The sequence below is a fragment of the Halichoeres trimaculatus genome, unplaced genomic scaffold (assembly GCF_033239565.1).
Source record: "Halichoeres trimaculatus isolate MK-OKI-2021-1 unplaced genomic scaffold, fHalTri1.1 fHalTri1_scaffold_15, whole genome shotgun sequence".
In the NCBI taxonomy this organism is placed as follows: Eukaryota; Metazoa; Chordata; class Actinopteri; order Labriformes; family Labridae; genus Halichoeres; species Halichoeres trimaculatus.
In genome coordinates, this window is record NW_027437193.1 from 2,141,067 (window position 1) to 2,155,996 (window position 14,930).

A 14,930-nucleotide genomic window follows, 5' to 3' on the forward strand; every position below is an offset into this window, starting at 1 on the left:
TTTCTTCCTTTAGTTTCCCTTTTCTAATGCTGACAGAAAGCAAACACACACATTATTTCCCCAGTGTTTAGACTTTATTCAGACTGATCAAACCTCTGTGTCATCATTTCTTTCAAACAGCTGGAGCTTTAAAGCAGCTGACTGTGCTGTGTGTTGATGTGGATCAACAACAGTATCATCAGCGTAGAGCTTTACTTTCACACTCACACACTTATTAAAAGGAGCCAGCTTTGAAGCTGCTGCTAAAAACTCACCAGCTGACATTTAGAAAACAGCAACATCTCCATCTTTGCTCCTCTCTGAATTTATTTATACACATAAACACAAGAACAGTTTTCACAACATGGAGGTGAAGTTTATTCACAGCTACTGATAATCAGGCTTTATTTTTTAAATTCATCATCAGTTTGATTTTCATTCATTTTTCACTTTTTTTAAAATTTCATTTTAGCTTCAGTGTCAGTTTGTAACTGATTTAGTTTTGTAGAATTTTTATATTATATTATATCATCTACACATAATGATATTAATTCTTTAATACATAATTAATGAATAAAGTGTTTTTTTATAACTTGTCTAAATGCTACACAAATAAAATGATGATGTGATGATTATATAGAGTTTTATATATATATATATATATATATATATATATATATATATATATATATATATATATATATATATATATATATATATATATATATATATATATATTTATATAAACAAAATTTAATACAACTATTATTATTCATGTTTACATACTTCACAAATAAAACGTGTTGCTGACTTAACTTTTTTTTTTTCCAGTTACGTGTATTATACAAAATTCATTGAAATTACATGTGGTAAACAAAGTTACATCTAAAGTTTTATTTATTTGTAGAGTTTTAGAATATACCATTATAATCTTCATATAATGTGTTTTTTAATAATACATACAAAATTATATACCATACATGTATAACTTGTCTAAAGTCTTACAAAAATAAATAAGAATTGAAAGTATTATTATTATTAGTAGTAGTAGTAGTAGTTGTACTTGAAGTAGTAGTATTTTGTTTGTTTCCGAGGTACGAGCCAGAGAGTGATGAAGATGAATGTGTGATAAAAAGTGAAAACATCATATCTTTAAAAACATCTTTGAATCCATAAGGAGCTGTAGAGGGTACAGGTCAGTGTGTAATCTGGATTATTCAGAGCTCTTACAGAATGAAACATGTAAACTGACTCAGAGTAAAAGTAAAAACATTTTCTATCATTTCTTTTGATTTTACTCACTTTTGTAAGAACACTAAACAATTTCAGAAACTTGTTTTTCTCATGAAGCCTGGTTTTTGATATTTCAGCTGTGATCAAACGTTTTGATAAATCCAGTCGTAGTTATTTGGATAGTTCTCTTTAACCACTATAACTTTGCTCATGACCAGAGTCAAACTGCTCAGAGCTGAAAACAAACTTTGTCCAAAAAAAGATGAATTAAAAAAAAAAAGCTGAAAAAGTTTTGATCATTTATTGAAAAGCCAGAATCAGATCAATAAAAAGCAAGATTTTAATAAAACACACACTGGAAATTCAGAGCTTTCAGAAAATTACACTGTAAAAATAAAATAATAAAAACATCTGTATTCACACAGTACAACAAGCTTGACAGAGGTGAGCTGATGAGGTTTGATGGTGAGAAGAGGCCAGCAGAAGACAGTCAGTCAGCACATGTGCAGCTGATGGACGGTGGCTAGTTTGTGAGGATCCTCAGCAGAGAGAGTCCACAGCAGTACACCAGACTCTTCACTATCAGCAGGGAGTACAGCACAGAGAGCAGCTTCACCCTGCACTGAGACTGGAAGGAGACTGACACACACACACACACACACACACACACACACACACAGTAGTATAAGTTAAAATTTATTTGCTGTGAAATGGTTTTACCGTGGTTAAAAATTCAACTCTCTAAATTCCGAAAATTCCAAAAATTCAAAGGTAAATTTTTTTTTCACTTTGAAAAATTTAAAATGACTCAAAGTTGTTTTTTAAACCATGAACTCATTCAAAATTGGTTAATTGGTTGTTGAAGTTTTATTTTAGTTTACTGTGTTTCAATAATCCAGCGGTGCCACTTTGTAAATACAGAGGCTCTAAAACTGAACCCTGTGGTACACCACAGCTCATACTGGGAGTTGAAGAAGAGTGATGACCTGTAGCAGCTGAGTGGGTTTGTTCTAAAGGGTAATAGATGCTGATCTTACAGTCGGTCTGCTGCAGAGCTGGCAGGCCTGTGGGCTCTGTCTCTGGAGGTCTAGGGATTGGAGGAGCTGGAGCCTTTGTGGGCTCCATCTCTGGAGGACCACTGGTTGACTTAGCTGGTGTTAGAAACAGGGTGTTTATTTCTTCTTGCTCAGTTCCTCCTTCGTGTTTCACAGAGCAGACGTATTTTTTTGAGCTTTCTTCTCTCTGTTGGAGCTTCAGAACAGACACGGTGCATCCAGACTTTCTGAACATCTCACTGTCGGCAGGGGGCAGCAGCTCCAGACGGCCGTTAGTCTGTCGTCTTTTCCAGGAGATCTGGACCAGAGGAGGAAACATGTCTGAGGCCACACACAGCAGGGAGCTCTTCCCCTCCAGCTGGGCTCTGGGTGCTGCCGGGTACACGCTCACCACGGGCTTCACCACGGGCTCATCTGAGGAGGGAAACGGGACTCTGATCACTAAACTTCTCTTCAGTCCAGGAGAAAGTCACATCAACTGGCTCCAGCTGCAGATCAAACACTGTTAGCAGATATTATTAGCTGGCTTTCTTTCTTTACATTCTTTCTACACTTTCAACAATTATGTTTAGCTTCAAAGAACTGATTCACATCAATTACTCACACAGAAAAAAACAACCTGTCAGAGATTGAACTCCTTCAACAAAATCAACAATAACAGATCAATCAGTTCAACTCATTTCAGGATTTTGTTGAAACTCTTTCCTTCCCACTGTGCGTATCTGTAAATTTGTGCGTTGAGTACGGTGTCAAATATTTACTTTGATTAAGGATATATATTTGCTGACATATATTAATGTAGACAAGGGTTTATATATTTATATATATATACGTGTGTGTGTGTGTGTGTGTGTGTGTGTGTGTGTGTGTGTGTGTGTGTGTATCTTGATTCGAAATGCACTACATGTTGTAACTTGCCAGAGTTCAACTTATTTATTTGGGGACCTTGTACAAGCCCATAACGTAATAATGATCCATAATGTAATAAATTTAGCCTTTTTAAAATGTAATTGGCATGACGTAATAACAGACCAATAACGTAATCAAAGTCCTGAACCTATAACGTAATAACTTTCGCTGGATTTCGTCAATAACTAGATTCATAATTATTGAAAAAAATATATTATAACATATTATGTATATAAATATAATTATAACTTTTGACCAATAACGCAATAACTTATTGCGTTTTTGGCCAGTCATTACGTTATGGGCCTGATGCAAAAAAAAAAGAATTGCAAATTTTATAATTGAGCCGATAACATAATAACCAGCCAAGAGTGTAATACGTTTGCCCTTTTTGACAATGTTATAGGCTGACCGTAACAGTGTATAGCATATCAGTTAGTGCCTCAAAAAAAGTATTAATTTTTGTCATGAAAAATGCAGTCTTAATTAAAACTCTGTCTCAATTGTTACTTAAATTTACTTTATTTGTTGTGGCTTGTGTTCTTCCAAATAAAATTAAGCAATAAATAACAAAATTGAGTTCTGGTCTCAACAGCTTTAGATCCTGAACTTAACATTAGAACAATGGAATTGAACATATTTAACCTCAGCACAAAAATAATGAGGATTACTGTTCCCTTTACTTACATTTAAACATAAAAAAAAAAGTCTAATTCAAATTACTTTCTATATTGAAAAATACATCAACTTGTCTTTGGCAAACATCTCTTTAAGACCACTGCTGCGTCCAGCTGCTCTTTACAGTAAAAAGAGGGAGAGTTATAACCATATGTTTTTTCATAATTATGAATCTAATTATTGATAAAATCCAGGGAAAGTTATTATGTTATAGGTTCAGGATTTCTATAACGTTATTGGTCAGTTATTACGTTATGGGCCTATTACATTTTAAAAAGGCTAAATTTATTACATTATGGGTCGTTTTTTACATTATGGGCTTCTACAGACCTTAAGCAGATATGAGATTAAAATGCAATCTTTTAGATTAAAAATTTCAAATCCTGTAATAAATTAAATTATTTTTTTTTAATCGCCAACAGCAGAAGTATAAATGATTTTAACTGGTTTAATGGATTTTAATTGATTTGTAAATTATGAACAGGGAGGGGATAACACATTAAGATTTTTACCTTCTTTTCTTCTTTCAACGCTGCTTTCCTTTTGTTCTTTGTTTGCAAAATTGCAGTTTTCTTTGTTCTGATTTTCTATTTGTCTGAAGATTCCTTTTTAAATATTTTTTTTTTACATTTTCAAAATAAACCATTTGATTTCATCCTGGGTTTTATTAAAATTTCTTAAATTACATTTTTGGCTCAACACTTTTTAAATTTTTTGACAAGTTCTTACATTTTAGAATTTATTAAGTTTTTTTGTTTGTTTGTTTTATTATTATTATTACACTTTGGGTCATTGCTACGTTTCAGGCTCTAAAAAGCTCTTATTAAAGGGAAATCAAATTCCCCTTAAATAATGATAAATGTAGGTAAAGACAGCCTTAAGTTCAAACTCTGAGCCACACAAGAATAAAAATCATCTGATTGAGTTTATTTGACTTGATTTCATTTAGAGATGATATAGAGCCAACAGCTGCTTTATCAAACAGAATCAGGATTGAATTATATGGAATGAATTCAAATGTAAATTGGGATGGGATGATTGGAGCATAAATCCTGCTTTTTTAATCCTATGTTCTCTGGTTTTAAAGGAAGAAGAGATTATTCTAACTCACTGACAGTAAAGTCTATTTGTAGAGGAAAGTTGATTTCTAATGATGAACGTTAGATATTACAAAAGCTGTGTGTCTGAAAGACTGATCCAAATCAAAAACAGGAAGATATGAGACACATGAAGGAGCAGAAATTCATTTCACTAAATAAAGAGAAGAATTTGATTTCTTACCTCCAACAAACAGTTTAGTCCCAGAGCCAAAGATGATGTACCCACAGTGAGAAAGAGTGGTACAAAAACCTGTGAGCTGCTGAATGAGTCCGAGGATGAACCAGGATCAGATTTCAGCTCCATGAAGTGTTTCTCTAAAGTTGACATCAACAGGTCTGTCTCTTCTTTTCTCCTCTTTTTCAGAGCTGAGCTCACTTCATCAAACATTTCACTCTGTTAACCGTTCATCTGTTGACAAGACACAACTTTGTTCAGCTCCCCGTGCCATGGACTCTGAGGATCACAACAGTCATTGGCTGTTTGCAAAACAAGCAGTTCCTCCTATTTTGGCCAAAATTCAGTCCGTAGTAGTCAGTATGTGAAAACTTGCAAATTCTGCAGTAAACTAAAAATCCCTAGATGTCTGACTGATCCAGGAAAATTTCTCAGTATGCAACAGACAAATCTACCTGACATACTGTTTCCCACAATACACAGCGCTAACGCTGTAAGTCAATTTTGTGGTAGGTTTTGGTGAATTACCACCATCTACTGGAATGAGTTGGCATTATAATTACAACACAACATTAACGTTAGACAATCTGTGAGATAGAAGTGAAGTGATGTGAAGAAATACTGTAAATCTTGTCACTTCCAGTCGTAAAAGAGGAGTTTACTTCTTCAAATTCATTAGCCAATAATAAAAACACTAATTCACCCATCCCAACAGACAATGTTTATCAAGTCATTTAGAGCCCATGTGGTGCCTTCCACTACAGAGTCATGTCTGTTTTTATTAATGCAGTGATCTCCACTACAGAGTCATGTCTGTTTATATTAATGCAGTGATCTCCACTATAGAGTCATGTCTGTTTTTATTAATGCAGTGATCTCCACTACAGAGTCATGTCTGTTTATATTAATGCAGTGATCTCCACTACAGAGTCTCAGTGGGGGACTCTGTAGGGGCTGTTTAAATGACAACGGGTTTAGGCTATTACACAGGTATTATACCCGTATAAAGGCTTTAAGCGAGGTGTATGTTTGTTTTGGAATGAAATGGAAATCGATCAAATCAAATTTTATTTTATCGGTTCAACTTTTTTTTTTTTTTTCAATTTATTTATTTTGAATTTGCAATAGTACAGAACTTCTCAATTACGCACAAGTTGTTGGCACAACACAATGAATGAATATTTAAGGAAGTCAAATGCTATTGAAACAAAGGAAAAAACAAAAGAAGTGAATGACCTTTGAAAAGTAGTGAGCAGAAGTATAGCGTGTTAACTCTCACATCTTTATATATATAAACAAATATATGTTCATATACATACACACATACACATGCATTCATGCATACATACATACATAGTTACATAAAAACACATGCACATTCACCTTTATTCACCCACATATACATATATACATATACACATTCAAGTTGTCTTCTCTGCCTCTTGTTGGCATGCATTATTATTTAAATATTAATAACAATCATTAATGATCATTATCCACTGTACCCTCCATGTTATGACTCCTCAGAGTCAGTTGTAATTGAACCCAAAAGCAGAATGAAGCAGAGAAGCAGTTTTGAGGTTATTTATTGAACACAGTTGAGGGAAGCTATCCAGGATCCAGGGGGATGAGAGTGTTCGGTGAGAGTCCAAGAAGGTGAGTGAATCCCAGAGGTGACAGTGTCCGGTGGTGCTGGTGAGAGCTGGTGTGAGCGTGGCAGTGTGGTTGAGACCGGGCAGCTTGTAGGAGGCTCGTGGAGGCACTGGAGGAAAAACAAGGAGAATAAAGGTAAGTTCTTGACAACTTTCAAAAGCTCCAACTAGAAATCTCAAATACTTAAGTACACAGCCGATGTACCGCGCGTAGTGCTGGAATACTCTGGCCGCGAACTCCTCACTCCACAGAGCTTAAGAGCAGTCCCACTGATGAGTGTGATGAGTGTCAGGTGCGCAGGTGAATCAGCCACAGGTGCAGGAGAGAGAGAGGGAAAGCAGAGCACTGCCTCTGCTCTGCAGGGGAGACTGGAGGAAGCTCCAACAAAGCACAGAGATCACCACACTCCAAGTAACATATTTTAGTACTGTTTTTGAACTGGTTGATATTTGGTTTGCTTGAGTTTCTCACAGGGATTGTTCCAAAACTTCACACCAGACACTTTTTAAGGTTGTTAGTAACATTTTTTCTGGACACAATGTCTTGAGGTAAGGTATTTATCAGTACAGTTACTGACTTCTACTGTTTGAAACGTGTCAACAAGCAAATGTTAATGGTTCGTACCATAGTTTAATAGCTGGCTATATAAAGCGTTGCTGAGACGTGTCTGTAATATGTAACGTTAGTGAATCCTGGTCATGTCCAATCAGAGCTAACGTAACCTCACTCTTCATTTTATTGATAGAGTCTCAAGTTTGAACAGATCACTGAAGAATAACTGCTGACTGTGGGTTGGAGTCAACATTAGCACAAACAGTTTAGGATATAATATAATAGAATAGAATAGAATGAAGTGTTGCTGTCAGCAGTAGAGAAATGAGTCTCTCAGTTCATCATGTTTGTGACTCTGTCTGTGGTTTCTGCTCTCTGAGTGACATCTGTTCATCTGTTGGTTTTTGTTCAGGCTGCTCTCAGCTTTTCTCACTGTGGGGATCCTTTCCAACAGGAGCAGTAGTAGGTGGCTGAATGAGAGAGTTTAACTCTCTGGATCTGTAACTCACATCCGTTCCCTTTATTCACAGCTGAGAAATCATCTTTCTGAGGATGACCGTAGCCTTTACCAATATTACCATTGGACTTGTCGATATAAAGAATCATTTTAAATGTTTCCTTTTCTTTCTTCTGGTACCAGAATACATAGTCAAGACTACATCCATGAGTTTGTCCACAGCTGAAGGAGACTTTGTCTCCGACTCTCCTGGTCAGTGTTAAATCCTCCTGAATCAGATCTTCTGCCATGGTAAGCAAAGCTGCAGACACAGAGACAGACAGGTGAAGGTGAGTGAGACAGTGTTTGGTAAAGGTGGACTTTGTTGGCTCCTGATTGGCTGATTGAAAGACTCACCTGAACACAGACAGCACAGGGCAGCAGCTGGGAGGAGAAGCATTTTGTGGCGCCCTGTTTCCTCTGGTCAACCTGAGGAGAAGTGACGCTCTGACGCTGCTGAGGACAAACAAGGACGAGCTGAGAGATCAGAGCAGGACACGTGCTTTCTACCAGCTCCTCACAGCTCCCATCAGCCCCTGCTGCTGCTGCTGCTGCTGCTGCTGCTGCTGCTGCTGCTGCTGCTGCTGCTGCGGTGAAATATGAAGCTTTTCCTGTGCACTGAAGCTGCCGTGTGGTTTTCAGGTTTGAGGTTTTAAAGAAGACAAGTCAGAAAAAAGACAGCATAGAGTGAGAGAAAAAGGTTTCTGATCTGTGTTTGTCTTCATTTAGAAATAATCTTCAAACTTTTCCTGACACCAAGGAAAAACAAAGAGCAGACTGTTTGAGAAAAACTGAATATTTATTCATCTTTAGGAGAAAGCTGGCTCAACTATTTCACCAAACGGAGCTGAAAAGAAAAACACTCTGAAAAAAGGAGGACGTCCCCACAAAGGAGGGAAACAGGGACACAGTCCCCATCAGGGGAGCGCGTCCACAGATCAAGGTCCCTGTAAGGCCGCTAAACAAACACATAGACACACGGACATACACACACACACACACACACACACACACACACACACACACACACGCACACACACACACACACACACACACACACACACACACACACGAGAAACCTGTACTGTGTCAGAGGGCTACCCCAACATTAACGTGAACTTAAATCTGCTCAATGAGACGTCCAAAGTGCCGGATGTTGCCCACAGGTCGTGTTTTGCTCATGTCTGCTGTAAAAGGCTGTTAATCCTTCATTATTAAAGTAACACACTGGAATCAGACACAGAAGGGATTGCGTATGGCTTTTACACCTTCAATGACCTCGGTGCTTTGCATCCTGGGAAAAGCAGTAGTGACAATAAAAGTAGAGTTAAAAAGAAGTTCTGCTCTGCATTTTTAAAGACAAACACACCTTGGTCCTCAAGACAGTGGGGAGCAAGTGCTCATGGGAAACAGAGTCTTTTTCACCAACTCTCAAGGTGGTTTCTTCTCAGCTCCTTTGATCCAGTACATTTCTCAGCCTATCAATCAGTTTACTGTGATGTTCTGTTTCTAATGCAGCGGTTAGGACCAGAAGGACCAGAAGGACCAGGACAGAGCTGTCACCAGCATCTCTGACCAAAGGAGGTCACTGCATACTTTAAGAAGAGCTGTTTCAGAGCTAAGGAGGGATCAAAAACCAGACTGGAACTCTTTCAATAACTGGTTCTCTGTTAAATGTGCTATTAACTGATCAAAAACAACTTTTTCTAGGAGCTTAGCCAAAAAACGGGAGTTTAGAAACAGGTCTGTAATTTGACTTTTTGATCACACTCAGACACCTTGTTACCTTGGAGGAGTGAGGGTCCATGAGTGTTTAACATCAATCAATCTTTATTTGTATAGCACCAAATCAAAACAAACATTATTTCATGACACTCTCCAAAAACATGAACAGGTCTAGACTTGTTAATGCTAATAAAATTTTATTAACGAAATCCCAACATCAAGACAAGATAAGGAATTTGATCTCATCTGAACCCACCATGAGTACAGGACTTTGCAGCAGGCCGTCCACATCACTGATCCCCAGGAACCTTTGAGACAAACTCAGATCCTCCCAGAGAGGTGTATGGTCAGTAACTATAACAGGACAATAAGACTAGAAGTTAGACTGACAGATAGAGAGGGAAACAGGAGCCCTGTGTCAGTTCCCCCCAGCAGTCTAAACCTATAGCAGCATGACTAAGAGCTGGTTCAGACCTGATCCAGCTCTAACTGTAAGCTTTATCAAAAAGGAAACTTGTAAGTCTGCTCTTAAAGGTTGAGACCGTGTCTGCTCCCCGGACCTCAACCGGTAAATTATTCCAAAGAAGAGGAGCCTGATTACTAAAGGCTCAACCTCCCAGACTACTTTAAGAGACCCTAGGTACAACGAGCAGACCTGCATGTTGAGAACGCAAAGACCTAGACGGATTATACGGAACGATTAAGTCTTTAAGATATGATGGCCCGATGCCATTAAGCGCTTTGTAAGTCAGAAGAAGAATTTTAAACTCTATCCTAGATTTTATAGGTAACCAGTGTGGAGACGCTAACACTGGAGAGATGTGCTCTCTCCTCCCAGTCCAAGTCAGTACCCGAGCTGCAGCATTCTGAAAATAGAATAGAATAGAATAGAATAGAATAGAATAGAATAGAATAGAATAGAATAGAAAGAAGTGTTGCTGTCAGCTGTAGAGAAATGAGTCTCTCAGTTCATCATGTTTGTGACTCAATCTGTGGTTTCTGCTCTCTGAGTGACATCTGTTCATCTGTTGGTTTTTGTTCAGGCTGCTCTCAGCATTTCTCAATGTGGGAACCAGATTTCCAACAGGAGCAGTAGTAGGTGGCTGAATGAGAGAGTTTAACTCTCTGGATCGTCAACTCAGAAGTGTTCTGGTTTTTTACACCTGAGAAATCATCTTTCTGAGGATGACTGTAGCTGTTTTTATCAACAACACCATCAGACCTTTTTATATCAAGAATTACTCTGAATGTTTCTGTGTCTTTCTTCTGGTACCAGAAAACATAGGTACCACATCCATCAGTTTGTCCACAGGTGAAGGAGACTTTGTCTCCGACTCTCCTGGTCAGTGTTAAATCCTCCTGAATCAGATCTTCTGCCGTGGTAAGCAGAGCTGCAGACACAGAGACAGACAGGTGAAGGTGAGTGAGACAGTGCTTGGTAAAGGTGGACTTTGTTGGCTCCTGATTGGCTGATTGAAAGACTCACCTGAACACAGACAGCACAGGGCAGCAGCTGGGAGGAGAAGCATTTTGTGGCGCGCTGTTTCCTCTGGTCAACCTGAGGAGAAGTGACGCTCTGACGCTGCTGAGGACAAACAAGGACGAGCTGAGAGATCAGAGCAGGACACGTGCTTTCTACCAGCTCCTCACAGCTCCCATCAGCCCCTGCTGCTGCTGCTGCTGCTGCTGCACACAGATAAGACCGCAGCGTGACAATAAACCTCTGCCACAGCTGCAACTCTGCCTCAGTGATGGAGAAAAACACAGGTGTGAATCAGAACAAGCAGCAGATCTACGTCATTAGAGCCAAACACTGAGGGTTTGGAGAACGTCATCTGCTGCTGCTGGTCCACTGGGTTTTCTGAAGTCCAGGGTCAACGCAGACCTTCACCAGGAAACTTTGGAGCACTTCATGCTTCAGGAGAGGAGGAAGAATAAAACCTCTACACTGCTGCCCTCTAGTGTCTGAAACAACACACTGCATCAGCACCACTGTTTACAGCTCTCACATTCCTCCTCCACTGCTGCCACAGAAATAACAATAATAATAAAAAAGATAAAAATGAAACTTTAGAGAAGTAGACAGACCATGGTCAGACAGGTCTCCAGACCAAGGCCCTGATTAGGGGAAACCTCAACTAACAGAGAAGGAAACTGTTTAACAGGAACATGGTTGTTGTTTATTAGCTCTAGGGGGCGCCACAGTCCTTCTCTGGTCCTGGTTCTTCTCAGTCCATGAATTTGTCAGTAGTGATCCAAAGAGAAGACTTAGTCCTTTAAGGAGATCCTCCCTGTGTACCCCCCTCCTCTGTCCCCTGGCGCTCAGTCCCTGTGTGTGTGTTCATGTGTTTGTTTAGCAGCCTTACAGGGACCCTGATCTGTGGACGCGCTCCCCTGATGGGGACTGTGTCCCTGTTTCCCTCCTTTGTGGGGACGTCCTCCTTTTTTCAGAGTGTTTTTCTTTTCAGCTCTGTTTGGTGAAATAGTTGAGCCAGCTTTCTCCTAAAAATGAATAAATATTCAGTTTTTCTCAAACAGTTTGCTCTTTGTTTTTCCTTGGTGTCAGGACAAGTTTGAAGATTATTTCTAAATGAAGACAAACATAGATCAGAACCCTTTTTCTCTCACTCTATGCTGTCTGTTTTCTGACTCATCTTCTTTAAAACCTCAAACCATGACAACCACACAGCAGCTTCAGTGCACAGGAAAAGCTTTATATTTCACCACAGCAGCAGCAGCAGCAGGGGCTGATGGGAGCTGTGAGGAGCTGGTAGAAAGCACGTGTCCTGCTCTGATCTCTCAGCTCGTCCTTGTTTGTCCTCAGCAGCGTCAGAGCGTCACTTCTCCTCAGGTTGACCAGAGGAAACAGCGCGCCACAAAATGCTTCTCCTCCCAGCTGCTGCCCTGTGCTGTCTGTGTTCAGGTGAGTCTTTCAATCAGCCAATCAGGAGCCAACAAAGTCCACCTTTACCAAACACTGTCTCACTCACCTTCACCTGTCTGTCTCTGTGTCTGCAGCTCTGCTTACCACGGCAGAAGATCTGATTCAGGAGGATTTAACACTGACCAGGAGAGTCGGAGACAACGTCTCCTTCAGCTGTGGACAAACTCGTGGATGTGCTGGTGGCTGGGTATTCTGGTACCAGAAGAAAGACACAGAAACATTCAGAGTGATTCTTCATTTTGACACGTCTGATAGTGACATAGGTAGAGGCTACGGTCATCCTCAGAAAGATGATTTCTCAGCTGTGAATAAAGGAAACGGCTGTGAGTTACAGATCCAGAGAGTTAAACTCTCTCATTCAGCCACCTACTACTGCTCCTGTTATAAAAATTCCCACAGTGAGAAAAGCTGAGAGCAGCCTGAACAAAAACCAACAGATGAACAGATGTCACTCAGAGAGTAGAAACCACAGACAGAGTCACAAACATGATGAACTGAGAGACTCATTTCTTTACTGCTGACAGCAACACTTCATTCTATTCTATTCTATTCTATTCTATTCTATTATAAACAGAGACACAGAGAAATCTCCTGAACAGTGATATTCAGAGCAGTGTTGTAGTGGAGTCTCCAAACCTCCAGTCCAGGTCCTCCTCTTCAGGTCTGAGCTGAGTCCTCATGGTTAACATCATTTATCAGAATGAGGACCAGTGTTTTTGTTGTTGGTAAATGAACATGGGGACAGAGACAAATAAAGGTTGGTTTCAAAAATCAGCTTTAAACTTGTTCAAACAACAAGATGTTTGTTTAAATGTGTAGTTTGTATTTCTGTTGGTGTTAGAGTATTTTATATGACATTTCTACCATTTTAACCAATTAAAGGAGCAGTCCTGTTAAACTGTCAAATGGTGTCAGATGCAGTATAAACAGCCAAAGCGTTTGTTTTATTTGAACTGTAAATGTATCTGAAGCGTCCAGCTCAAACAGGTAAACACAGGCTGTTGGCAGGTCAGGAAGATCTGGGAGGACAAAGACTTCTTCTACTGCTGTGAAACTCAGACGCTCTAATGAGCTGCAGTATTCTCATCCTCCAGACACAACACCTACAGTGGGACCCATAGAGCAGACTGCAGTCTGGTCTGTGTGACTTGTTCAAAACAGAGAGTAAAGGAGACTCTCTACATCACGTTATCAGGCGCTAAACACCAGGAGCTGTCAGGCTGTCCAAACCGGAGATGCAGAGCCTCCGTCAGCGCGTAGTGCTGTCAGGCACAGAGATTTTTCCTCATCAGCATTCATCATGTATGAACTTAGTGATGTTTTCCCATAAAAGTATCTGTTCACACGGAGCCTCATGCAGTGAACAGAAGTCACAGATGAGCATTTACCCCCCAGTGTTTCATTTCACCACATGACATCAATAAACACAATAAAACCATGTGTCGACTGTTAAAATTTGCGCCCATTTATTTTCCTCAGTCGACGAGTCGATTATGACGACTAATCGTGGCAGCCCTGAGGCCTATATCACAAAGCGCGGTCAACTTATCAGTGGTAACTCACATCTATCCAGGATTGAGTAACCGTAACAATGGCAATCAGGATGATCGATAGCACGACACAAGTTATCAACACAGTAACTCAACCCAGGATTGACTCATCAAGATCCGTGAACGCGCACATAAAAGAGGAGGGCTCAGAGGCAGCTGACCAATCACAATCATGAGCGACTAAGAAAGCTCCGTACTTCACCGCTGAAGAGCAGCGGCTGATAATGCAGTAATACAAGGAGGAGAGAAGCAATAACTGGGTAAGGGGGAACACGGTAGCAGCGGCCAACTGCAGGCAAAATGCATGGCAACGCATAGCGGACTGTGTAAATGCCTGAGTTACTCATCAGTGGCTCAGTATGATAGTGATCACACTTCTAAATCTCATAAAATAATAAATGCTACTGTGCAAATGACTTGCGTGTTTTCCAATCATCATGTCATTCTCCCAGATGTAATCCTTCTGGAGTCAGAAGAACATGGAGCAGATACAAAACAAGAACATCATCATGTCTGATAAGTCTGTTTCAAGCAGTGGCGATTGCTCTAAGACTGCAAGGGAAGCTCAGCTCCCCCTAAAATGTTCCTAAAAAAGTGTTGATATGTTCTGCTGTGTGTACATTTCATTGACAAAATCTGAGCTAGAATTCCTTCATCTTTAGTTCAGAATCAGCTCCTATCACAGGTAACTGGCTCCACCTCCTTCTCATTCATCCTGGGGACGCTGTGAATTAATCCTGAAGTTGCGTGAGGGCAGCAGCCACTTGATGCACAACACAGGAGGCCGTAAACTTGCTCAGCCGCTCCTCATCCCTGACAGAGTACATATAGCTGCCCGTGGCAAAGAATCGCAGGGAGATGCACAATGTCTGTGGGACAGT

At 39.9% G+C, this 14,930-nt stretch overlaps 1 protein-coding gene and 1 pseudogene across 1 annotated transcript; one reads left to right on the forward strand and one right to left on the reverse strand.

Moving 5' to 3' along the window:
• Positions 1-1,735: 1,735 nt before the first annotated feature.
• On the reverse strand, positions 1,736-8,230 carry LOC141804670 (immunoglobulin lambda-1 light chain-like). Its single transcript, XM_074689255.1, has 5 exons — positions 8,188-8,230; positions 7,774-8,092; positions 5,136-5,176; positions 2,269-2,681; positions 1,736-1,840 (listed from the first exon to the last, which is right to left on the reverse strand). Exons 1-5 carry the CDS (start codon positions 8,228-8,230, stop codon positions 1,736-1,738), a joined length of 921 nt encoding a protein of 306 aa, XP_074545356.1.
• A 4,134-nt stretch (positions 8,231-12,364) lies between these two features.
• The window catches only part of LOC141804686 (immunoglobulin lambda-1 light chain-like), an 8,021-nt pseudogene continuing 5,455 nt past the window's right edge, over positions 12,365-14,930 (forward strand).

Coding starts and splice junctions, on each gene's coding strand:
- LOC141804670 (XM_074689255.1), bottom strand. CDS start 8,230: ATGCTTCTCCTCCCAGCTGCTGCCCTGTGCTGTCTGTGTTCAG. Junction 5,177..7,773: donor TGCTCCTGTTGGAAAGGATC/CCCACAGTGAGA, acceptor TTCTCACTGTGG/GTACATCATCTTTGGCTCTG. Junction 2,682..5,135: donor GACTAAACTGTTTGTTGGAG/GTAAGAAATCAA, acceptor TTCCCTCCTCAG/ATGAGCCCGTGGTGAAGCCC.